The 27,773-nt window shown below is 35.8% G+C and overlaps 2 protein-coding genes across 2 annotated transcripts; one reads left to right on the forward strand and one right to left on the reverse strand.

The window, feature by feature from the left end:
• Positions 1 to 575: 575 nt before the first annotated feature.
• Positions 576 to 17,012, forward strand: LOC106547818 (granulocyte-macrophage colony-stimulating factor receptor subunit alpha). The gene is made up of 10 exons (XM_014065080.2): positions 576 to 718; positions 2,894 to 2,986; positions 5,973 to 6,114; positions 6,210 to 6,382; positions 6,966 to 7,090; positions 9,217 to 9,243; positions 11,133 to 11,259; positions 13,988 to 14,081; positions 14,921 to 14,999; positions 15,681 to 17,012. Exons 2-10 carry the CDS (start codon positions 2,902 to 2,904, stop codon positions 15,759 to 15,761), a joined length of 933 nt encoding a protein of 310 aa, XP_013920555.2. The 5' UTR covers positions 576 to 718; positions 2,894 to 2,901; the 3' UTR covers positions 15,762 to 17,012.
• Positions 17,013 to 21,125: 4,113 nt separating this feature from the next.
• On the reverse strand, positions 21,126 to 27,376 carry LOC106547817 (ADP/ATP translocase 3). The gene is made up of 4 exons (XM_014065079.2): positions 27,063 to 27,376; positions 24,879 to 25,365; positions 22,672 to 22,812; positions 21,126 to 21,751 (listed from the first exon to the last, which is right to left on the reverse strand). Exons 1-4 carry the CDS (start codon positions 27,171 to 27,173, stop codon positions 21,594 to 21,596), a joined length of 897 nt encoding a protein of 298 aa, XP_013920554.1. The 5' UTR covers positions 27,174 to 27,376; the 3' UTR covers positions 21,126 to 21,593.
• Positions 27,377 to 27,773: the final 397 nt, after the last annotated feature.

Raw genomic sequence — 27,773 nt, forward strand, 5'->3', positions numbered from 1 at the left:
TTTCAGTATGGTCCTCCTACTCCAGAAGAAGAGGGTTACCATTTGATAGTTAAGAAGTCCATTGTTCCAGTGCAGGCCTGGAAGACATCAATAAACTGTTTTTTGATGTACTATGAATAATTACAATGGCCTATGAAAGGATCCAGGCAAATTTTAGACCATTGTCATGACATTTTTAATAGTTGCATGCACCTAAGAAAAAACATTTATACTGTACATACATATTCATATACTATACATATACATATGTATCTTCCTCAGTCTTGGGTCATTTATATCCATATATCCATAATGTATGCATATAATTAATGTATGCATATAATTGTGATCAAAATTAGAAATTAAAATAGATCAGTTTATGTATACACCTAAGAAAATATATATATACTGTTCATACACGTACATACAATATACATATACCACCCAATGGGTGGTGTGTGTCTTCCTCAGTCTTGGGTCGTTTATATGTACATCTCCATAGCCGACAAAAAAGAAACAAAATAATTCAACCCTAACTTTAATCAACTTCCCTTTTTTCTAAACAGGAACTTACTGATGTAAGATTGATTCTGAGAACAAGAATCTGTATTCTCTACAACTGTGTTCTTACAATTTCGCTCAAACAACATTTTCCTTGAGGCCTGATAAGATAATAAGATAAGTAAAACTCTCGAATCCAGAAGATAATTAGATGACAACAGATAAGTAGATATTTCAGGTAAGTTTACACTAAAACCTATTGCTGAACTGTAAGCGTAATGGTTAGACTGTCTTCATGGTCTAAAGCAGAGGAGGCTTTTTACCGGTTTGGACCCATTTGCTGAACTGGTAGTAGTTTGCTGGCCAGGGTCGCCAGAACCGGCAGCAACCCAGGCCTGCCATGCCTCTGAACGGTTTCCTAGTTGGGACGGCATGTTCTTTTTTTCATTTTTTAATGTTCTATTTATGGGCAACTGCACACGCACAAGGAGCAAAATTGCACAGGCACCGAACCGGCAGTAATCCTGGCAGCAACCCATCCCTGGCTAAATCTTTACCTACTACACTTTCTTGCCCTTTCTTTAGCATGGTAATTGAGAGCTATCATACCTCCACCAGTTATAATTCTCATTCCCTAAAGTTATCTGGGATTTCTACACCTCCCAAATCTCTCTCATTATAATGTACACATACTTCTATCTTTCTGTGAGTATTAATGGCCCTGATATTCTTTTCTCCATCAGTTGAAACACTATTCTCCCTTAAATAGACAGACTCCCCTATCTTTCCTCTTTACTTCAAAGGCTATCATATTATAAATGTTACCCTCTCTATGACTGCATATACTGTATGTGACTGGATCTATACTTTATTATGCATACACTTTATTCAAAAGAAACCATAACAGTAAATTATGTGTATCATTTGACTGTTGCCTTGGTATACTTATTTTCAAATATTAGATGGTAACTAAAACATTTTTCCGTTTCTTATTAGACATATTATAATTATCTGTTGCTAGATTCATCAGAATTACGAAATGGAATAACACTAAATAGTTCCTGAATTTTCTGCAGTTGAGTTATTTAAGAATATGTTTATATTGTATATATGTTGCAAAATATTTTTGGTACTTTAAGGGGGTTTAAAGTATGTATTTTATTAAGATATCCTTTGCTGTCACTGTTCATGTAAAATCCCATGTATTTTTGCTTGGAAGTAAACTCTTTGTGGAGAGCCTAATACTGGGAAAGACTGAGGACAGAAGGAAAAAGGGACAGCGGAGAATGAGGTTGCTGGATGGAGTCACCGAAGTTGTAGGTGTGACCTTAAATGGACTCCAGAGGATGGTAGAGGACAGGAATGTCTGGAGGAATGTTGTCCATGAGGTCGCGATGGATTGGACATGACTTCGCAACTAACAATCACAAAACTCTTTGAACAAACTTTGGTTTAATTTTGCAATCCTATACTCATATACGTGAATAGCTCATAGTGAATGTAGAGACTTATTCAGCCCTTAAGACTGATTCAAATGTATACTGGACACATACCTATCTTACCTATTTGTAAGACACCGTACCTATTTGAAGAATTATGCAGCTAAGGATACCCTCTTTTTTTTCTTATGGAAATAGGTGGTAGGGATATAAAAAAAGTTCCAAACAGAATTTCTGTAACTTGGGGTTTCAGTCTCAGACAGCAAATCATTTATCTGACTATCCTGCACAGATCTGGGAATTGTACTTTTAGAAATATAGAAGGTAACTAAATGACAACTTTCTGAAGGATCCCCTTTATTTAGCTGCTAATAAATCTCATTTAACTGATATGGAGAAAGCATATTTTAAAACTAGATGATCCAGAAAGTATAAAAAAACAACTGAAAGTAAAAAAGAAAAATTAAATAGGACAATAGACTTTTAACCAAACTGGAAGCTTTATAAGTAAACACAAAAATATTGCAGGTCAGCTTCTATTTCTGAATTCAATTTCTTGCTAGCCTTTTCCAATTCCTTCTTTCTCCCCATTTTTTTAAAAAGACATGTAAGATTTAAAGTCCAGAAATCAAAAGTAGTATTTCTTCAAGTCAGCTATTATCAAAGCTTTATTTTGTTCTTTTTTTGGTGGGGGGGGGAATCATTTGGAAGTAGTTATATCACATTTTGTCACATTATAAAACAGTGGGGTCATATAATTTTTTGAGCCACTGGTATAATTAAAACTATTATCTAATGCCTTGAAAAGTGTTATGACCTGTTGTCCAACATAGAGAACTCCATTTGGACTGATTAAAATATTGCATGTTTTATGCAATATTTAACAAAGTAATTAAACAATGTACAGATTTTGAAACTTTTTACAAATAAACAGCTAATTTCTTCCATTCTGGAATTCTTTCCTGCACATACAGAAAATAAAATGGTAACCATTCTGGGATTTAGTAACATGAGCTGGCTCATTGTGTTCTGCTCCACATTACATATCACTTTGCCAAAGGAGAAAGGTAAATATGTTATTTCAAGAGGATTTTTCAAGTTATTTTACTTTGCAATTTTATTCTAAAAAAGAGGGGATGGAATTGCTAACCATTTTTCTTTTCAAAAAATATTACTTATTGTTTTATCATGAAAAGTAAAATATAAAAAAATGAACAAAACAAAAGCAAACATTCAATACTAGCAACGACAAAAAAGTAAAAATAGTGTACAAAAATAGAGGAAAATTTGATCAAATAAATTTAACATTTCACATGTAGGATCCACCTACATGTGGCTGGGTGAAAATGCTGTAGATTTTCATTTATACACAAACATACACACACACACATGCACACACACGTATATACATGTGTGAATGTATGTATATGTATATATGTATGTATATGTGTATATACTGTATATATATGTGTGTGTGTATATATCTATGTATGTATGTATGTATGTATGTGTATGTATGTATGTATGTATGTATGTATATATATATATATATATACACACACACACACACAGACTAAAATAAGGTTTCTGTCTGTTCTACTGATTATATATATATATATATATATATATATATATATATATATATATATATATATATATATAGTTGAACAGACAGATATGTATATATACACATACATACATACACACACACATAAATATATATGTGTGTGTGTCTGTGTGTGTGTGTCTGTGTGTAGAACAGACAGAAACCTTATTTTAGTCATTGACCCCCAAAACCCCCAAAGTTAACCCCTAACATCAAAAGCATTTTGAGTGAAGCTTACACATAATGTAGCAAACTTTTGCTATTTTTAGAGGAATCGAGTTGTCCTGATTGCCTGACAAATGCAACAAAAATTACCTGAATACCATAGAAATTTTAAAAAGGGTAGTTAACCGTTGGCAAACATCTGTGCAGAAATGTCAACATATAAAAACACGAGCTGTAGTTTCTATGGCGCTCACGGTAGAGACCTAGTGTCAAGTTTCATATAACGTTTTCCTATATTTCCCTTCCAAAACAGCTATGGGAAGAATATTAAATCACACCACAGATGAGGCTCTACTGAATTTGGGGATTGTGATATGATGTAAATGTGAAACTGGTTTAGGCACTAGAATTTGGTTATTATATTGTGAGAAAAAGCAGTGATTTCTGTTTGGCCTTCCATATCCAAAATCTTTTGCCTTAATATTAATCTCGCTTGATTCGGCGTAATGTTAAGATGGCATCCCTGAAAATGTTTTATTGTCCCTGTTTCTTTTACATAGCTATTCCCCAAGGAGGTTTGAAGTTGTCTGCCACAAATATTTTATTGGCCAAGTGTGATTGGACACACGAAGAATTTGTCTCTAGTGCATAAACTCTCAATGTACATACAAAGTAATATAATCATAAAATACCTATAGGATAAGGTAGTAGAAAAGTTGAGAAGGATAATATGGTAGTAATACAGACATACTACCTGAGTAATGCACATGCGCATGCACAGAAGCAAAAAGCAAGATGGCAGCACTGATAGAACCAGTTCGGGGACGTGTCCAGCCAGGTTACTACCTACCAGGCCGAACCGGTAGTAACCCACCTCTGCTGTGATCATTAGGTGTTCAGCAGAGTGATGGCACGAGAGGAAGAAACTGTTTTTTTATTCAGTTGTTATGACATACAATTCTCCTGAGGGGAGAAGTTGAAACAATTTATGTCCAGGATGTGAGAGTCTATAGATATTTTCTTAACCCACTTTCTGACCTGTGCAGTATACAAGTTCTCATTGAAAGACAGGCTTTTTGCAATTTTTTTTTTTTTGCAGTCCTAATTATCTGTTGAAGTCTGTAGCTGTCGTCTTTGGTTGCTGTACTAAACCAGACAGTTATCAAAGTACAAATGGCAGACTCAATAATTCCTCTGTAGAACTGTATCAACAATTCCTGGGGCAGTCAGTAGGTAAAGCTTTTAGCCAGTGGGCAAAGATATTTATTCAGAGATTGGATTCAACTTTACCAACTCTTGCTTCCTGTGAAACCACTGTGGTTTAAGATTCTTCCTAAACATTTGGTTTGAATTTTTTCTAAGTTTATAATTCTGTTATATAGCCTTAATTGGGCTCTGTATAACAGTTGTGTTTGGGCTTTAACAGCAAAACTTAGTTGCAGATAAACAGAGCTCCTCTAGGGGAAAAAAGTTTGAATAGTTGTTGCAAATCTCTGTGCATTGCAGGATACCTAATCCAGATGGGTATATCTACTTCCTGAAACTATACCTAGACATTTAAAGATCTTAAGTGCTCAAGGGAGTGCCCACCTAAATTGCATCCCCTCTTTTGAGAACTATATTTGCATGCATTTGCTATCTTTTGCAATATCCTTAATTCCAGGATTTCTTCATATAAACTAGGCTCCATACACTGTTGTTTACTGTTTAAATATAGATAACTCATTTCTTGGCTTATTGACATCATGTAATTTCTGCTATGACTTAGTCATTGCACAGAAGATGGATAAAGTCTTGACAAAAGTTGCCTAGGAATTTATTCCAATTTCATTTTAAATTGTATATTATCAAATTCCATTTTAAATTGCTTTTATCAAATTTTAGTAATAAATTGTTTCTGGAACATTGCAATTTGATATGGCCTAAGGGCTAATCAATAAAGACTCAATGCCAATGCCTAGGAAAAGAATGTGTTTTATATCCAACAAGAGCCAGAAAATTAAATTGATTTTCCTGTATTAATTATCCCCATTCTTTCTTAAAAAACAAATCAAAATTCAAATATCCTATTACCCCGAGTCACATGATCAGATAGCATAAAATATTTGTAAGAAATCATAATCTTGCATAGTTTTGGAATTTCAGCTTCAATCATTCAAGAGAGACAAAAAGTGACAGTTTTTTTAATGGAGTTCATTGAAACGATTGAAGCTTATATTGATCTTTATATAAGATAACACATTGCCTTGAATATTTAACTTCTCAATTTTGCCTATTTCTAGGTATGAATGGAACATCTGTTGAAAACTTTGACTGTATTCTTCACTCATATACATTTAAGAATCCTACCATGAATTGTACTTGGAATGCGGGCAAAAATACTCCTCCAGACACCCAGTATTTTATGTACTTAGCATATAACAAGTAATGCATTTTCATTTAATAAACTAAAAAATATCTTTTTTGAAAATATATTGTGTTTGATTAGCTTTTAAATAAAATTCTTTTGGTATAAACAGGGCTACAGATAACGAGTGTCCACATTACATAAGTAACTCATCCGAAAGACACATTGGTTGCTACTTCCCTGAAGTGATAGCAAATCAATATTCCGTGTATATTACAGTAAATGGATCAAGCAGAGTATCTCCAATTCAGTCATATGTTGATACTTTTCGACTTCATGACAAAGGTGAGAAAAAAGGGAGAATCTGTTTGCAGCTAATAATAATAGAAGCATATTATATCAGATATCTTGAAATATGAAGATGGTCAAGTATGATATGCCCCAAATTATTGGTACCGGTAGCTGTGTTATAAGGGACTTTCCTTTTGTACAGGTCTAACATTTCATTAAAAAATAGTCTTGCATCTTTTTATGAAGAAAGCATATGTGGTAATTCATCTTCTCACTTGCAATAAGTGAGAAGAACAAGGCTTTCATTTTTAAATATTAATTTTCATTGATCTAGAGGAGGGGTGTCAAACTGGTGGCCATTGGGCCCACCCCAGCTCCGTGAAAGGAAAAAAACATTGCGATATGTCACATGATGGTAACGTGATGCCGCAAGTATGACACCCATGGTCTAGAGGCTGAAAGAACTAAAAAAGAAAAAAGAAAACCAAATATATCTACCAAATTTGAGCTAAAGAAATTGTGCTCAATTTGTTTATCTCTTCTCTTCTTAAAGTATTTCAATGCTTATATTTGTCTGTATGTATATGATTTCCTCGGTGTTCAACTGTTACTTATAACGTTGGTTATTTTCTTCCAGAACAGTTTCGACCTCCCCAAAATATTACTGTGGATTATAGCTTACCCTTATATTATAGAGTCCAGTGGGAACCTCCTCCAAACTCTCGTAAACATGGAAGTGTATGCTTTGTGTTCCAAATAAAGGTAAGAACCAACAAGTCAAAAATTTGCTTGCCAGCCTAATGTCAATTTTTAGACTTGAAAATGACATCTATAGGAAAATAAATATTTCAAATTTTGAAAAGATTGCCAGATTGTCATTGATTTAAAGAATAAAGCTAAAGGTTCCCCTCGCAAATATGTGCTAGTCGTTCCTGACTCTAGGGGGCAGTGCTCACCTCTTTTTAAAGCTGAAGAGCCAGTGCTGTCCGAAGACATCTCCGTGGCCATGTGTCCAGCATGACTAAATACCGAAAGCGCACAGACCGCTGCTACCTTCCCACCAAAAGGATCCCTATTTTTCTACTTGCATTTTTACATGTTTCGAATTGATAGGTTGGCAGAATCTGGGACAAGTAATGGGAGCTCACTCCGTTATGCAGCGCTAGGGATTCAAACTGCTGAACTGCCAACTTTCTGATCAACAAGCTCAGCGTTTTAGCCACTGAGCCACCGCCTCCCTATATTTAAAGAATATAGACATGCTATTTCATAGTTTCATACATACCTGTACAGGAATAAGATCCCAGAAATACTTGGATGTGGGAACTCTTATTGTCCCAAATACCCTAGATCAGTGGTTCTCAATCTGTGGTCCACAGATATCTGGGGGTCTACTATGTCATCACAGGGAATCCAGGAAGGCTTGAAGAAATATTATGATTTAAATCTTGAGTTAAGTCTTGGGGGTCCATGGCCATGGTCCTTGGCCACAAAAGGTATTTAAAGGGGGTCCCTGGTGAGGAAAAGGTTGAGAACCACTGCCCTAGGCAATAGGTGGGCTTTTCTACCCACCAGGCACTCTGAGCTATAAAATAGACTAAAGCTATTGCCAAGGTAAGTTAGGAATATTAATCACTCTCTTGTACTAATTAGTACAAAGAAGCTTGCACTAGAAGTGCATTGATTGCCAACTAGGCTATGCACAGCAACTGGAAGCAATACTTATCAATGTATGATTCTGATGGAAATGTTTTGTTTGTTGAAGAGTTTTCTATGGATGCATAGAAACTGTCAGTGTGTATCTCTTTCATCTGGCCTGATTGATTTCAGCTCTAATTTCAATATTGTAATCCATCTATTTAGCTTTCATTTTCATATTGTATTACCTTCTTTGAGTATTTGCTAACAGAGAAAGATGGGGCTATGGTATAAATCAAATATGGTTGCCTATATGTATAGGTTAACTCGATGCAAGTGATGACGTAGGAAGACAAAAATGCTCATCAGAATAGGATTATGGGCCAGTTTGCATAATTTAATATGATAAGCAATTATTATGAGTTCTAATATTTAGGAGGAAAAAATGAAGGTCAGTTTTATAGTTAGCAAAGAAGAAGACTAGTGGCATGAAATCGTTAGGGCAAAGAGCATGGAGGAGCTGGCTAGTGCTTCTCTAATACATATAGTCCTCAACTTATGACCACAATTAAGCCCAAAATTTCTGTTGCTGTGAGATAGTTGTTAAGTGAATTTTGCCTCATTTTACAACCTTTCTGGCCACAGTTAAGTAAATCATGCAGTTGTTTAAGTTGATAACACAATTGTTAAGTGAAATTGGTTTCCCCATTAACCTTGCTTGTCAGAAGGTTGCAAAAGGTGATTTACATGACTCTGGAAACACTAAAACCACCATAAATATGAGTCGGTTGCCAAGTGCTTGCATTTTGATCATGTGACTATGGGGATATCGCAATGGTCATGTTAAAAATAGTCATGTCACTTTTTTCAGTGGTGTTGCAACTTTGATCGATCACTAAGGGAACTATTGTAAGTCAAAGATTACCTGTACAATATTTGTAAGAAATGAGGACATAATTCATTCAACAGCATAACACCAGAAGGGCTGCAAGAAGAGATGATCTAATTCATTCAGAAATTAAATGTAGGAATGTCTCCAAAGAAATGTTGACTCTAACATAACATAAATAAAAGTGTGTAAAGGGAAAATAAATAAATAGTCTTCCTTCCCAACACATTATTCTCACTACACTGTTCAACTATTATTATAATTGTTATAAACAACTGACTGTGGGAAATGTATTCCAGTTTAGAAAAGGACAAAATTATCAATACTAGTAACTACTTTATTTTCCCCCTTTATTTTCAAGGATGAACGCAAGAATACAATCATCAATGTAAGTGTTGTCATCTAATAAATTGCCATTTGTTTCATCACCTCATTCTGTCTAGATTTGCTATTACTATTCAGATTTGGTTCAAAATGGAAAATACTGTTGAAAATTTTCCTAGAATTCTAAATATGAAGAGATACAGGAACAAAATTGAGAGTTGGGCAGAATTTCATTTTTCAACAGAATTTTTTTTGGAAATAAAAATAGGCAAATAGCACTAGTATCACACAAGAAATTTTATTGGAAACTGCTGCTAAGGAAGGGAGAAGTGGACATACAGATCTTAAAATTAGGTGGTCAGGATGATCTATAGTTCAGTTATTTTCTTCATGCACAAAATCAGATATTATGCTCTTCATATAGAAGGAACGAAGTGTAATCCAAGAAAATCATATACAGCAATGGTGACAAACTCAATTTCATTGAGGGCCACATCAGAATTGTGTTTGACCTCGGGGGGCAGGGGTGGAGGGACCAGAGTGGCTATGGCTAGCTCGACATTACTCCAGTCGGGGTTGACTGTGGTGGCTTGAGTGCTCTGCCAGCAAAAACAGGCTCCCGAACTCCATTTTTGACTGCCACGGCCTCCTACAACCCTCTGCCAGTGAAAATGGAGCTTGCAAGAGCTCCGTTTTCACTGGCAGAGGATTGCAGGAGGTCGTGGCAGCCAAAAATGGTGCTCAGGAGCCCATTTTCACTGGCCAAAGCACTATGAGCCTGTCCTTCACTGTTTTCAGGGTGGCCCTGTAGACCAGATCTAAGTACCCTAGGGGTTGGATCTGCCCCCCGGGCCTTGAGTTTGACACCCCTGATATACAGTATAAAAAGTAACCATAAAGCCCCTTAGGTGTCAGATTTCTAAATTTTGGAAATAATCCAGAGTCTTCTACCATCAGTTTAAAATAAAAATAAAAATTGTTCTCCACAGGCCCAGCAGTGAAATGTCATTCCTCGTTTGTATGGCATTTCTTGGAACAAATGAATGTGTGCTGTTAAATTAGGAAAATTTGCAGCTTAAACCTGGAAGATAGAAGATATTCTAAATCTACACTTTAATTATTGGTTTATTGGTTTTTTAAGAGATGAATACTGAGTTTACTTTTTGTCCAACCAATTGGAAGCAAAACAGAAAACCTTGCATTTGGTCCCAGTGGGAATTGTGATAATTTTTAACAAATACTCCAGAATGCACTAATCTTAGATCATAGGATTTATCAGAGTTCAAAATGACTCTGATAAGTCAAAGTAATAATGCTATTCCCTCAACTTTTCTTGCATAAAGTGCAAAAATAGGGCAGTTATTTTTTTTTACTGTAATATCAGGTTTTTAACCTCATATTCTAAAATTCAATAGCCGAAGTAAAGAACAGTTTGTTTTCTTTGCATAATTCAATTTTAAAAAAGATTTCATAGTCACAAGGAAATGGAAGCAAGGTTTGAAATTTAAAAAAATAGTTTTTACAATATTTCTTTTCATTAATAAACAATAACTATAATGTGATTGTCCCAAAGGTGTTTTTTTTAAGAGGCAACTGGACTTTGTGGTTTTTCTTTGAAGACATTTCACTTCTCACAAAGGTAGAATACCATTGAGATTAGCATCAAATTCCTATAGAGCAAATCTGTAGAGTAAATTAAAAATAACTGAAAAGAAATAAAGAGCTGAAGAAATTCTTGGATGAGAAGCGATATGTCTTTAAAGAAAAAACAAAAAGTCCAGTTGCCTCTTCAAAAGCACCTTTGGGATAACCATGACCTGGATGTCTGAGAATCTCCATAGACATTTAGCGATATAATGTGATTGATTCAAGATCAATTGTATTTTTATACTGATCATTGTTATTTCATCAAGCAAAAATTTAAGTACCAGTAGATAAATATTTTGCTTTTAGGTAACAGAAAAAACATACGATTTCCCAAAGCCTTCAAAATATATCTTGAGAATTCGCGCATTTGGAGACATTACATGTCCAATTTCAAAAAAAATGAATGGAGAATGGAGTGAACCTATTGAGTTTGGTAATTTATTTTTTCTTTAATTATTTTTTCCTTTAATTATTTTTCCTTGTTGATGCTAACATTCTAATAATCAGCTGATGGTTAAAAGCTTCCTAATATCAAAACTATCATTGAAAAATAAAATAATATTTAGATATTTAGATAATTCCCCAAGATACTTTGGTAGGAAGGTTTAATAACATTATGGGACTTAACTCAAAATCTTTAGAGTCTCACACTGTGAGTTCTGCTTTTAATGCAAACAATCTTAGAGATAATAAGTTTAAAGTCTCCAAACATAACCCCCTCATTTCTGCTACTATATTGAAGACTTGTAATAAATGAGTTATTACAGATAAAATAGGTTTATGTGAATAAAATTCCAATTTAAAGTAAAAAAAATAGAACATGATAACAACTATTCCACTACCATGGATCACTTGGCAGCAATCATTATTATTTTTCACTAAGATATTAAAATTCACAAGATGTTAATAGAATATGAAAATTAATACTTGATTTGAGAGACTCAAAAAAAACTATATGATAACTAAAATGTATAATAGCTTATTAAATTTAGACAGATCATTATACCTTATCTGGGTCATAAAATGTGATTGTAGGAGAAGAGAAGGCACAGCTGGAAGGCAGATTAAAACACACCATCAGTTTGTAGTCCTTATGTTACAACAAGAGAACCAAGTCCAGTCCCTCATAAATTCTGTTGACCATTATCTAGTGCCAATTTAGCACTGAACATTAGTTAACAATGACTAGTGCTTTGAACCTAACAAGCCCTCCTGGCTATTTGCTCCTGATATTGATATTTGAATAGAACTGCAACAAATAAATCCATACTGGTATAAACCATTGGGAGGGACTAATTTGAAATTAATTCATAACAAATATTTCATAGATGCTCATTCATAGTAAAAATGGCACATCTGTCAAATGATTTTCACCAAAATGTTGGAGCAAGAATAGGTGAATGGTATCTAGAGAATTGGTTGTGGCAAGATAATTGTAAACCAATATATTTGTAAGAGCCAGCGCTATCACAAAACCAAAGATTGTCATAAATGTACAATCAGTATGGTTAAATTTATTTCTTGAATATACCACTGTAATATGTTGGAACTATTATTACACTCCTATTATCAGCATGTATAGAGACCAAACTGGTAAGCTGGTTAAGGCAGCAGGCTAGAAACCAAAAGATCTTGTCAAGAAAACTGCAGGGATGTGTTCAGGTGGTTGCCTGGAGTTGAGATTGACTCAAAGACAAATTTACAGTACGTATAGATACATTGTATAGTTAAACTAGTGATTGGCATATTCTGATAAAGATTTAGAAGTGTTATCATTTGAAACATGGTGTAATAAAATCTGGACCCCTAACTCCTAACTTGAAAATTTTTAAATTAAGTTTAAAAATGAAATGACATATGTCCATAGACATAAATATAATGACCAATGTAACATGGGCTTGAATATCTTTACAAATTACAAGAATATACATACATACAGACCAAAAATGACAAAAAAGTATGAAAAACATGATATTCCATTTGTTTCTGGCATCTTTTGTTTGCAATGTAATGTTCTTTTGTTCATTGATATGATAACCACTTGGAATGCTAAAGAGATATTTGCTGTATTCTATCATAGTATACAATAATAAGTATAATTTTATTTTTCAATACAAATTATCACCATGAAATCAAATTACTCCATGAATATTCCTAATTCCTTGTCAACTTTATTCTGAAAATAATGGATGAGACAATCTAATATTCATTTTTAAAAATATTTTTAACATTATTTGATGGTAGCAGAACAATAAAAAAATTTGTTGTGTCATTTTCTTACCTCCAAAATGACATCCACATTGATAGTCACCAGCTATCCAGGGGTGAGGAACTATGGCCCCTTTATGATTTGTGGACTTCCAACTCCCAAAATTCTTGAGTTAGTCATTGTATTTTCATTTAATGCACACGCAAAAACTGGATTTTGATCACCTGGTCACATCTGCCATTCTGAAGCCAGTGATTAGATATGAGGAAACTCTAAATTCAACATTCTCCTTTTGGATTATAAATTTTTCTCTCAAATGTTAATGACGCTTTGAATTTAAGACAAGGTGATTCGACTGCTAAAAATGGAGGGAGAAAATCATTTTAGATTATATTACTTGCTAAAGCCAGTTTCAAAACAAAGTTTAAAGCATTCCCTTCTCCAAAATCTGCTGCCATCCCCCAAGTTCACAGCAGATTTGACAGGCTACATTTATTTTCTCCACTGCAGGATTATTTTAATAAGAAATTTCCTATAAAATACTGGATACAGGTTGGCTGAAAACATGAAAATGAACACACTTGTAATTCTGCTTAGGGTTCACTTGCCTTTCTTAGATAATTTTGCTCTACTACAAAGAAGTAGTGGCCAATATGTACATAATTTCCTAGATAGAAATGTATAAATCAAAATTTGTTCAATTTGTTTTTTTCCCTGTTACCGATAGTACTATATTTATATACAGCTATATTGAAAAAAATATTTCATTAAATATCAATATTAAAATAATGGTACATATAGGGTCAATGGTACTTTTTTGCTTTTTCTATTTTTTCCCACCAGAAAAAGGAGCTCTGAAGGCTGCTTCTTCATTGATCAATATAATCATGTGGATCTGAATTTCTCTTTAAATAAATCAATATAAGACTACTAAAGCCTGCTATTTTTTCAGGTACTGATCCTGATACATTCCCTACACTGCCTTTTGTCTTTGCTGCACTTGGAACCATAATAATAATTGTGCTTTTGACTTTGATTTGTAAAAGGTAAATTTTAATTATTTTTCATTGTTATGCAGACACAGAAAAGATTTTTCACTTTAACACCTTTTTGTCCTAGCAGTTGATAAATCTAGTCCTTAAAATTCAAGTGCAAATCAGCACTTTTTCAGCATAACAGTCAGCTAGACAAGAGACAGGTATTGAGGAAGGTGTAAAGAATAGATGTTTTTACCTATGCAAACTTTACTGTTTGTATCTTTCCGTAATAAAGAAAACTTGTTTATGTAATATAATGATAAAAATAGGTTGAATACAAGCATTGTTACACAATTATTAGGTAAATTTACTTCTAAGAACAGAACAAAACCAATAAGTACCTTTAAAAATGGCAATGTACATTTTTCTGATTGCTGTGGATATAACTCAAACAAAAAACTAACTTCAGCTTTAGGCCTGTTTATGTAACAGATACTGTCTCTTTGTCTTTTTATTTATTTTTATTTCATTGATTTCTCTCTACTTTTTCTTCTTATCTTGTTTCTTTTTTTCTCAGAATGACTTTGGCTTCCAATTGCCCACTGTAAGAATTCCTCTTGGCCGTTGACCTCAGATACCTTTTTAAAATTAATACTGCCTTTTTATTCTTTCTTTTCCTTTGGTGCAATTGGGCTAACGAAGGTTCAAAAGAATGCTTTTTGTACTTTTTGGGACAGAATCTGTTCTGCTCTCAGACTCTGTAGGATTGTTAGCATTAAGCACACAGAATTACTAGTCCTTATTTTAAAAGTATATTGTGTCAATGCTGTTGCACATTTTCAGACACCTATAACAAGTTATTTCAAAAGAAGAATCTGGGATAATGCTCCAAATCTTTCTTTGTACAGGAACCACATATGGGAAAAACTTACTGATCCAGTTCCCCAACCAAAAGATATAATGTGGCAACATGAGAAGAATGTGGAGGTGGGTTTGAAATATGCTAAATAATCTATAAAGTATGTTATGTATACATGAATAACTCTTTCATACTTACTTTATAATTGTAATGCTGCTTATATAATTTGTGTCAATATAAATTAAGAATAGGAATGTACTTTTAACTATGAACTTTTAGCATCCAAAATGATTCAGGACAAAATCTAAGGACCAAAATCTAAGAAAGACCTTTTCCATTATGAATCTAGCTTAACAGAAAAGTTATTTTGAAGATATGCTAGTTCCAGAAATTCAGTTATCTAGTACACAGGAGAGTTTTCTTGTAGAGCCGAAAACCATGGAATTGTTCTCCCTAAGAGGAGTTTTGTTCTCAATCTCTCAGGTTTTTGGCAAATGGCAAAAACTTCAACGGGGAATACATCTGTTCTACCTATTTCCACTCCCCACAACATCTGTACTATGAGATCAGTTGTGCTAGCAGTGACTAGCCGAATTGTTTTCATGGGTGACTAGAACCTGAGCCTCCACTGTGCCAGTCCAAAGCTTCACCATCACTTAACCATCCTGGTTCTCTGTTGAAAGACTAATTTATATGCAGTGAAAAATAAGGGTTTTGTTATGTGCATTTGTAATGAGCTGTGATGTAGAAATGAAAATTAAATAATTGTGACCTTTAGGAATTAATGCAAGGATCTTTTCTTTTCTTAGAAGTGGATGACCCCAGTACCAATAGCAGGTGAATCAATAACAGTGATTGAAGAAATGGCTGCCATCTCCCCAAAAGTATGAGGCATTGTCTGCTACAAAAAACCCTACTCCAATAAAATAGTAAAAGAAAATCTGTGTGTATGTGTATGGCTTATCCGTTTCTTTCAAAACAGGAATGCATTTGTATAAATTTAGACAGTGGGATTTAAGAATAACAATCTGCTACTAGAGGCTGTCAAGCAAGAACTAAAGCAATTAATTTTTCCAAGGTGTCACATGAGAAACTGGGACTGTTGTGGAGGGTGGAACTATGTGAAGGTACATAATATGCACACATACATACATTGAATTAAAAAGTCAAAATAAAAGACAAGGGCAGCCAAAGGGCTGGATGTAGCCTGGGACCCATAAAATGCCCAGGTCTGGCTAGTTTCATCTGTGCAAAGGGAATCAACTTGCTTAAAAAAAAAATCTCTGTGGATGCTTGAATGTGGGATAATTTGCACAAGCAAATTCTGTTAGTACTTTAGACAGATCAATCATTAAGGGAAAGTACCATATATACTCACAGATAAGTCCATTCATGGATAAGCTCTCATTCTTTCAATTTGTCTTTTTCATATTTCAATAAATATAATTTGGTTACTACTTGGCTTTTCCAAGGGTGGCACATTCTTCATGGTAGTTTGTGTGTATAGGTATATTTTGGTTTCTAAAATTTTCAACTTATAGAAGAGCATTTAAAATAGCAACATTCTATTATGAATAGATGTTTCACAAGGAAGTTGTTTTCCAAGTGGCAATATCACTACAGTTCTGAGTGAGAAGCTCATGCTAAGCATTTTATGAAGGCATCCACGACACTAACTCAAAAACTCCCCTATTTTTGTATGCTTTAACATTTTCATGTTTTAACAACCGCAGGAATCTAGTAGGGTATTATTGAATACGATCAATCAATATGGTCAAGTCTCGGGATTTAAAATAAATCTAGGAAAAACCAAAATAATAGCTATAAATATGACTATCAAACAGAAGGAAGAACTGGGGGCGATGCTAAGATGTGAGGTAGTTAAAAAAGTTAAATATCTTGGAGTTAATATTTTAATCTCAAATGGGAAATTATACAAGTATAATTATGAATCACTTTGGCATAGTACACAGTTGGAGTTGAAAAGATGGGAAAAACTGCATTTGTCCTTGCTGGGTAGAATAGCGGCAGTAAAAATGAACATTTTACCAAAAATTTTATTTCTTTTTCAAATGTTACCAATACTTAAAAGAGATGCGAATCTTTTTAGAATGGCAGAAGGGTATCAACAAATTTGTGTGGGCAGGAAAGAAGCTGAGGGTAAAGATGAAAATAATGCAAGATGCACGTGAAAGAGGAGGATTGAAATTACCTAACTTAAAATTATACTATGACGCAGTGGCATTATCTGCAATTAGTGATTGGATTCATCTAACTAATGACAGAATTTTGAATATCGAGGGATATGACTTGTTATATGGTTGGCATGCTTACCTGTTATTTAACAAAAAAATGGATAAGAAATTTAAAAATCACATCTTAAGAAATGCTTTATTGCGGGTTTGGAAAAAATATCAACATAAATTAAATGATAAAGTGCCCATGTGGGCAATTCCTAGACATGCAATTGAAAATATGAATGTAGAACAAAAACACGATAGAACCACCTATAGACAACTTCTTATCTCAGAAAGAGGGGTGATGGAACTAAAATCTTTAGAGGTACTTAAAGAAGAGAAGGTAGTTCAAACGTGGTTTCAGTATGGTCAACTACAGGCTAGGTGGAAAACAGATCAAAAAATTGGCTTTGTAAAAGTTGAGGATAATTTGTTTAAACAAATAAGAGATCAAAACTCAATGCATATAAAGAGGATATATAATGTACTAGTACAGATGGATTCTGAAACGGAACTGATTAAGGATTGTATGATAAAATGGGCTCAGAATATCGAGGAACCAATAATGCTTGAAACATGGGAAAGAATCTGGGTAAGAAATGTGAAATTTACACAAGCACAAAACTTGAGAGAAAATTTTTATAAGATGTTTTATAGATGGCACCTAGATCCTAAAAAGCTTGCCTCTATGTATCCAAATGTTCAACCTAAATGTTGGAGATGTGGTTCTTGTGATGCTACATATTTTCATATATGGTGGACATGTCGTAATGTCAAGGCATTTTGGATAAAAATATGGTGGATCCTGCAAAACATCTTTAAAAGAAGGATAAAATTTACCCCCCAGTTGTTTTTACTGGGTATATGTATTGATTTTACAGCAGCAGAGACTAATTTGGTTCTGTATTTAATAACGGCAGCAAGACTCTTGGTGGCGCAGTATTGGAAGAAGAAAGATTTACCTACAATTCAAGAATGGACTTTGAAAGTTATGAACTTAGCCGAAATGGCCAAAATCTCTGCATATCTCAAAGAACATTCAAACGAGAGATATAAACGAGACTGGAAAAAATGGATTGATTACATAAAAAGTAAATATGGGACTAAGAAACTCCAGATAGCTTATGCTTAGTATCAGTAAGAATTTAAATTGTTTAAAATTTGGGTAACAGTAAGAAGCTGAGTTCAATGTAGAGATATTTTAGACTGTGATTGTTCAAAAGTTATACCACGTATGGTCTTTGGGAAGTCGGGGGGAGGGAAGGGAGGTGGGGATTTAGGGGGAGGGGGGAGGGGGGAAATACAATATGTGTTAAATTCCATGATTGTATTTGTATACTGTGGCTTTTCAATGTTAGTGCGAAAATAGAACAAACCGAATATACTGGAAGGCAATAGATACCGAAGGAAAGAGTCGAGTGAAAGAAGAAGGAGGGTGGAGAGGGTGAGAGAGAGGAGGAGGAGAAGGGAGGGAGGGAATGGAGAGGGAGTGATAGGGTTAGGGTTAGAAAGAAGGGGAGGGGAAGTAGGCGTAGAGGGGTGTGTGAGAAGGAAGAATGAAAGTTGGAGGGGGTTGAAAGAGGGTGTATGGCGGGCCAAGGTGGTATACTGGGTTTGTATTGTAGAGGGCATTTTCTATATAAGTGAGGGCCGTGTTTATTATTCAATGTTATATGCCCTGATTAAGCACAGTGAATATGTGATTGTATAGAATGAAAACATAATAAAATATATATATATATAAAAAAAAAACCTCCCCTATTTTTGTATGCTTTAACATTTTCATGTTTTAACATTGAAAATTATGCTAAATACAGAAAACATGTATGCTCATTTCAAGAGACTTGGCCTTATGAATTGTAGAATACTTGGGATGTTTGAATTGTTAAAAAAATGATTGTTTACCCTTATTTTCTGTTCTTCATTTAATAGTACAAGATACATCTTGAAAACCAAGGAGAATACTTGTAGCTCAAGGTTGAAATGAGGGGTCCTTGGTATTCTCTGAGCTTAGTTGTTTTCTTGCAGACATTTCATTACCTAAACTAGGTAACATCATGAGTACTAGAAAGGAGTGCTCTCCTCAATGAGGAGTGAGCAAAAACCTCTCCTTTTTAGTTCTGATGTTACCTAGTGAGTAATGTCTGCAAGAAAACTTAACTCAGAGAGCACCAAAGACCCCTCACATATTGAAATTATGGTACGTGCGATGTTGATCCTTTTAGACATCAAAGACTCGCATAATGGGTAACTTGTTTAGACAATAAATTGACCTATTGAATTTATTTACATTATAGGCTATTATTGACAATTTATATAAAAATGTGTTAATACTGATGCTATTGCAGCTTTCAAGCTCTATGTTACATATTTGAAATATCAATTCAGACTCCAACTTCCTGCTACCATCACATTCCCAAGCAAACACATAATTAGGTAAATAATTTTATTGCAAAAAATTAGGAAGATACAACCCAGGTCTATGTGCAATACTACACAATAATTCTGCTATATGCATGTGTGATTGGCTGACAGTCTGGGATTCCTCCTGCATCCTGTTCAAATTAACATTTTTTGCTGCTCTTTTCCTGATTTTATTGAACTTTTCAGAGCCACTTCACTACACATCACTATATGATGGAGTTGATGAACTAGACAAAATAAATAACTTTTGGGATGAGGTTATATATCTTGTTTTTGTAAATCAACAAAGACCATTTTAAGATATGACTTTACTTTTAATAGCAAAAAAGTACTTAATATTTTAAATATTTAGTAAAAATCAGCTGCCAATTGTCTTGTTAATGGAGATACATTTCAACATATTTTCCAACAAAGTCTACTGCTAGATTTTTGACTGAAACTCAAAACTGTTCATGACTTAACAATTGGACACAAATTATGAAGGCATTGCGAGACATATAATTCTGGAATGAAAACTTCTTTAGTTGCAACAAGATTGTCAGTGTGTTTATCTGTCAATCTCTGCAGAGGACTTTTGAGCAATTTGGTCAGTTTTTAATACAATTTTTCAGGTCTATTTTCACTTTAAATTTTGTTATATATCACAGTTTAATGGCTATATAACTTTTTCTGATAATTACCAATTAGGTATTGTATACAGTAATTATTTTGAGTCCCAAAACACACCTCAATATTGGATTTAGCTTATTCGTAGATGGGCTTATCCACAAGTATATAGGTTATATACAATAAATTAAAGAACATTTGGCCTTCATTCAAAACGATACTAGATAATACACATCTGATGCAATGTCTCTGTTCACCTTTTTTTTGCAAATTCTGGAGCTGGAAAGTCAAATTCTCTTCCTTTAAAACTACTAATCTAAATTAGTAGAAAATTCTACTAATTTTCTCTGATGTCATACTTACATTTTTTATTCAATACTCTAAATATTCAATACCAATACTTCTAATAGCAACTTGTTTTTCAATAGTATAGTGTAAAAGCATACAAATGCCATGAGGGAACAGGAGTACGATATCTTTCTTCAAATAATTAAAGACTATACAACTGTTTCATCTAATGCCATATACATATGCTACTTTACAAAGCATGTACATGACATTTTCCTCATAGCTCTACTTTCTATTTATTCTTAGGTGATCTATAATTATTATCATCCCTATATGCAGTGCTGAACCATTGAATTACTATTTTCAAGCTATGTTTTCTCCGTATTCACAATGGCTTCCTATTTCAAACCATTTTACCATTTTTATAAAACATGATGAAAACTTCTGAAGGCATATACAAGCATATCTTATTTAAAGAGCCTTTAAATCTAGTGATTATGTCTAAGAATCCAACTACAGTACTCTCCCCCAACACATACCACGGGACAGCATTTTGAAATGTATTGCTGTACTTGTTCTTTTTTTTTGTGCAGGTGGATATGCACATGCATAAATGCTACTCGAGATCAGTAAACCACATCTTACTGCATGGTGAGGCTGGCCCTAAATACTCAGGATGTAGTAGTCATAAATTCGACACATAGTTAATTATGTTTATTGTTCACAGAATGCCCCAAATTGGAGAACACAAATGCTAGATGTTCAGCTGTGCAAAAACAGTAAATAGTGCTTAAGTACAAGTGGAAAAACAAGATTGGCTAAGTGAATATTTTTCATTTTCCAAAACATGATTTTTATGGTCCTTTTAAGACAGGACTTGAAACTTTTAGCTGATCTTCAGACAAAAGCAGATCAGCTTCCTTGGACCCTGAACTGTAGCTACTATAACCAACACCAAATACAAGACAAATCCAATGAACTGGACTGACTGTTCTGATGCCTGTATAATGTACATCAGTTCACTGGAGGCAGTTTCTAGTCCTACTTAAACATGATCTGGCCCCGATAAATAAGACTGGGTAGGAATTTTTTTAAGTCAGTGGTCCATAATGGCAAGTTATTCTACATGATCTGTCAATTTAACTTACGTTTCTAATAAAATTGTGTTTAAATGACTTTCTTGAACTCATCATACAATACAAGCACAAATGCACCACCCATGCCTCGAAGAACATTAGACAATGCGCCTTTGAAGAAAGCCTTTCCACCTTCATCTCTTGCAATCTTCTTCCAACAGTCAATTGTTCCAGAGTACATAATGTCAGCTGTGGGAAAATAAATTGATTCTTTTGAATTACTTAGGTACAAACATAGCAAGATCACAAGAAATAAGGAGCTACCCAGAATTCTTTGTTTCAACAATATATCCACCAAATAGTTCTTTTCATTCATTTATTATAGAAGTTATGTGGCCTGTCAGCCATCAGTCCCTCCTGCAACCAAATCAGGAAGCAGTGGCGAGGGAGTCAGAGTCAGTATGAGGGCAACCTGGGAGCTCCAAGGGGGAAGAGGGAATGAAGGTGGCAGAGACAGAGGCAGAGCCTGGACTATCCGTCAGCCCTTAGATGAGGAGTCAATAGCCCCCAGGTCTGGAGGTGGCTAATGAGGAAGAGGAGGAACAGCTGGGTTCAGTGTCTGACACACAGCTGCAAAGAGAGCAGTGGAAAGCTGTGGGCCGATCATGGGGAAGGAAGAGCTACTAGTGAGGCCCCACCCTAGCACTGGGGATAAAAGGCAGGGGGCGGAAATGAATAGGTGTGGCAGACAACTATTCATCTTCTGGCCAGCCGGACTTGTTAGATTGCGAGAGAATTTTTTTGCTGGGGCTGCCAACTTTCCTAATAAAGGAATCTTTTGAGTTCACATCAGAGGGTTTGTCGAGTTTGGGGAGCTGGGTCAGAACAAGGTGGTTGTGGGGGAGAAATCTTATTTAAGGGATACAGGAAACAGCAGACCAGAAGTACAATTCCATTTACCAGAATGCAGCACATCTGTAGTGCAATTCAACTGAAGACATGATTCTGTCAAGCTGCTAGCACTGAATGACTTAATACATACTTAAGTCTTAACCAACATCATTCACTGTGAATGAGGTCGCAAGCCTTCATATTTAAACAGAGCACATAATACATCAATGAGAAAAAAGGTTCATCCTGCTTAAAGTTTATAAGCAAGTTCTGTTTACCTGCTTTACGCCCAGACTGCATCATCATTCGACGCCGCACTGTGTCAAAGGGATAGGAGACCACGCCAGCTACTGCAGTCACTGATTGTGCAATCATCCAGCTTACCACAATATGAGTGTTCCTAGGATCTGGCAACATACCTGTAATAAAACAAAACTCTCATGAAAATATAGACTGCTTTCCATTAAGATTTGGAAGCATCATTTAAGAGTGTCCAAAGGTATGTAAAATAAAAATCAATAATAATATCAATTATTTTATTTATAGTAGTGGCCAAAATTGTGGGGACCTTTTGGGAAAAGTGTATTTTTGAGGTTTGATGGCTAATTACACCACTTTTTTGGAGTAGTACCATAAAATTACATATCAATGGAAAATAATTTAATCAAGAATGTAATGTAACAAAGTTTGTTCAATTATCTGCATTCTATGAAAAGTTATAGCCAAATAACCAGAAAAAGGAAGCACAATTTGTTTAGGTTGATATTAGGTAGATTTCCTTCATGTGATTGTAGCCAATGAGCATGAGTGTTTAGAGAGCCAATCAGGTGTCATCTTCTTTTGGCAATGAGCCAATTAGATCACAGTAGGATTCAATTACTGATGTCATGTATTGAAGCTGAGAGGAGGACATTTTCCTTTGTGTTATGTGATCACTATCAAGTTGGTTGGGTTTTTTTGTGTTCTTTCATTTAGTGAGCTTGTAAAACATAATAAAATTAAAGTAATTGTTCAAAGAGTTGCCTGGTCGCCCAGAAAGTGATGTAAAATAGTATTATTAAGTGAACAAGGCTACAATTATAAAGAAATTAGAAGAAAAATTGGTGGAAATTTAAACAAAGGTGGCACTTCAATTTTTTTGCAGAGGTATAAGGAGACTCAGTCATGACAAAACCACACTGGTAAAGGTAGGAAATGGTGCACAACAGCAAGTGATGATGGAAGAATTAACAGACTGTGCCTATGTGACAGAAGAAAATCATCTGGGTACATATACAAGATGAAATGGCATAATGCAATGTGAGGTTGAGTTCAAGGACTGTTTGGTGCAGACTGCAGGAATTTGGCCTAAAATCTAGAATTCCATGAAAAAAAGCCACTTTTATCTCTGAAATCTTTTATAAAAGTTATTGCATTACATTCTTGATTAAATTATTTCCATTGATATATAATTTTATGGTCCTACTCCAATGGGGGGTTGCCAATTTTCTTACTACTGATTTGGGCGTGCTCGTCCTTGTGCACGCCACTTCTGCGCATGCATGTACACTTTTCCCAAAAGGTTTCCCAATTTTGACCATTACTATAGAACAGGATGAGCGTTTAATAAGCAGGTGTTCATCCCACATCAATTACTGCTGGGGGTTATGGTAAAACTATTTTTAGTATTATTCTTTCCACTTTCAGGAAAGATAACAAGACTTTCTTTAGCCAGGCATTTTTTAGCCTTAATAAAATATAGAATAATGTTGTGGCTGTGGAGTCCTTGGTGTCCCCTAAACTTGTTTGTTTGTTTGTAGATGTTTCATTATTCAACTCAGTAACATTGTCGAAACCATTAATAATAGATTGTTGCCTAGTCAAGTAATGAAATATCCGCAAACAACCCAGAGAGCCCCAAGGTTTCTTCAGTTCAACAGAATATTTTAACTATTATTTGTCTTATCTTTGAATTGTATGTCTTTGGGGGGTTGTCACAGAATTAGTATCAAAATAAGTTTTCAGTGGATGCCATCTTTAAAATTTTGAAAATTGTTTTGAGATTAGATATCAGTGTACTGCTTCATATGATAGTTCACAACTCTGAGTTGAAGCTGAGAACCCTACACATTAATAGTGAATGTCTCAAACAAAATAGGTATGAAAATGTAACTTTGTTTAAGCATAATTGTGGATACATGTTATAAAACAGATATTAAATATTGCCTAAAGTAGTTGTACTTCTTTAAATGCAAGCATTCAAATAATCGACTGTTATCATTCAACTTTTTTCTTTCAATACAAATCCCCTTTTTTCCTTTTCAGTCTTGGTTTTCCTCCTCCCCTCCCCCTTTCTTTCACTGCCTATACTTTCACCCACTGAAATTTAAAATTGGTCATATTTTAGTATTTGAATCCAGCAATTATAAACTTTACCAGTCAGAAATAACATTTCAAAAGGTTGTGCTAGGTTATTTGTCAAGATCAGCCTGAATATTTTACTTACCTTTTGCTGTATCATAGATTCCAAAATAAGCAGCTCTATAGATGATTATGCCCTGAACAGAGACATTGAAGCCTTGATATAAGCCACGCAGGCCATCAGATTTGGAGATTTTGATGAGACAATTTCCCAGACCTGTGAATTCTCTGTCAGCACCAGCTTTTCCAACATCAGCTGCCAGGCGGGTTCTTGCAAAATCCAAAGGATAGACAAAACAGAGGGAGGTAGCTCCAGCTGCACCACCAGAGGCCAGGTTACCAGCAAAATATCTCCAGAACTGTGTGTGTTTGTCTACTCCTCCTAAAAACACTTGCTTATACTTATCCTTGAAGGCAAAGTTGAGTGCCTGAGTTGGGAAGTATCTAATAACATTGGCTAAATTTCCACGCCAGAAGGACAACATTCCTTGCTCTTTGGGAATGCGGACTACACAATCAATGATTCCTTTGTACTGTTGATCAACAGCAATCTGCTTGCTTGCATGTTGCACCTGTAAGAAAAGTTTTATAATAACTCTAAATTAATGTACTTTTCTTTCTGAAGCATCATTTTAATAACATGAAATTACATTTATGATAGTGTGATCTGTATACACATTATAAAAATACTAAAAGGACTATATACTACCTTAAATGATTATCTATTGTTTTCACAACACAAAAGTGCAGAATTTGAACTTTATATCAAAAGATTTTTAAAGACACTTCATTGGAAAATAAGGGGAACAGGCAAGCTTGCCTCAAATCTATAATGGCCAACTGCGAACAAAGACTGAAAGTTATTCCCACTTAACATTTAATCAAATCAAACTTTATCACAATCATAGACAATAGTGAGGGGGTACAGTCACTTAAAAAGTTTTACATGTGGTTATGTGTGCGTATTATGAGAAAAGAATAACAATATTGAATCTAAAAAGTCAGGGTAGGAGCATTATATGAGTGTAGGGAAGTATTGCTGTTTGGGAAAACTATCATTATTACATTTTATTGTCTTCGTAGTATCCATAAACTTTGCAACAGTAACTTTGTAGTAACACATATGCTGCCTTGAAAGCAATGATCTACCTAGTCCATTATTATTGATACTGACAGTGTTTTCCAAGATTTCAGGACAGCCTTTTTCCAAACACCTTAGAGATGGTATAAACATATCTGGCCAGTTTTTGCATACAAAAACTCAAACTACAAAACAACCTAAAAATTTCTCTACACATTCCTCCCGTATGAGTTTTAAAAAGCTATCTAAATAAATTTACCTGATTTCAAAACCTACAGAGTCTAGGAATATATGACTCTTCTATTAATGCAGGTTGCAAAAAAACTCAGATTTTATTATTATTTTATCCTTTTTTATTCGTATTTGACGTTTTTATGCCTTGGAAGCAGTTCATATTAGCCTGGTGAACATGCAGCCATATAAATTGAATTAATACATTCAGAGTAAGTGATAAACTGCATGGAACGATGTGTGGGGTTTGGTAAATAAGGAAAAAAAAGGCCTGCAAAAGGAGATAGTAGTAACTCAGATACATCCTCTGCTCTCCTAACCGGGAAGCAACAGCATTTAAAAATACAAGGCGGAGGCCAGCAGACAATGAAACCAGCGTCTAGGTAGCGAAGGGGCGGGGCTAATCCAACCGCCGCATTAGAAACGTCACCCCTCTCGCGACCTTGCGCTTCTGCCAAGTCACGCGAGATATAAGCGGGAAGAGGTGAAAGCTGCTCCGCATCATCTCCCCCCGTCTACTAGGGACCTAATGCGTCCGCCGCCCTGTCAATCAAAGACACGTCGCCGGAAGAAAAATGGCGGCCGCTTCCCACTTCTTTCCTTCGTTCAACCTCTCTCTCTTGTTCCCGCCCTTTCTTCCGACTCAAAGGAGTCCCAGCGGGAAACCGAGCAGGGGGGCGGATGCGATTGAGAGCCGACGCCCTCCCCGCCAGGATCCCGCTACCCACTTCCCACCCGTCCCGGCTACCTCCTCCGGTCACGCGATTCAAAGTCTCCAAGAGGGAGCCGGTTTGACAGCGTCTAGAGCGGGAGCCACGCGCAGCGAGCGGTGCCTCCGTTGTCCCTACAGTAGAGCCGCTCCGTCTCCCCCCACCTCAATAGCCGAGGGTCGTGGAGGGACGGCGATTCCTCCCTCCCGGATCACCCTCCCCTCGCCACGCGCTCGGCGGGCCTGACCTGAAGCAAGAGCTTGACCCGCTCAATGGGAGCCACGGCCGTTTTGCTGATGGCCGCCGCCACGCCGCCCGCCAGGAAGTCCTTGGCGAAGGAGATGGCTTGGTCTGCCATGGCTGCAGTGGTAGATCGGAGTTGCCGGGTGGTACTGAAGGGTGGGGCTGGGAAACGGGGCGCTCTGTTGTTGCGGCCGCGGCGCCAGACACCGAAAAGGAAGGGCTGCTTCTGCTGGGGAGCTAAATGGCCGGCTCGGGAAGCTCCGCCCGCTGGGCGCCATTGGCGGGCCCGACGAAGAGAGGCGGTCTGTGCCGGACGGCTGCGTTTGCCTTCGATCCCTCCTGCTCCCCCAGAGGCCTTCCTCCCACTCTTCCCGCTACGATGCCTTTGAATGGGAGGAAGCCGAGGATGTGGAGCCACGTGGAGGGCAAGTCAAGACTGAGATTGCGGCCATGGCAGCCCTCGGGGGGAAGCGGCTCCAGAGGGCTGCCTTCTGCTGCGACAGTGCGGGTGGCGTCGGCTAACATTTATTTTTGGATGCATTTCGGTTTTGCTTCCAGGTCAACCTTTGATATCCCGTGACTACAATCGAAACTGATTCAGAAAGTCATCCCGCTAACCCTTTCATTGTGATCCGTTCAATCGGAGTCAGTTACTGAGCTGATCCTTATCGATCGCTGCTGTTATTAGTGCTCGCGTTTATGCCCAAAGACATCC

Source organism: Thamnophis sirtalis, unplaced genomic scaffold, assembly GCF_051295495.1.
Source record: "Thamnophis sirtalis isolate CommonGarterSnake01/CBP01778 unplaced genomic scaffold, rThaSir2_p1.2 scaffold_12, whole genome shotgun sequence".
Taxonomy (NCBI): Eukaryota; Metazoa; Chordata; class Lepidosauria; order Squamata; family Natricidae; genus Thamnophis; species Thamnophis sirtalis.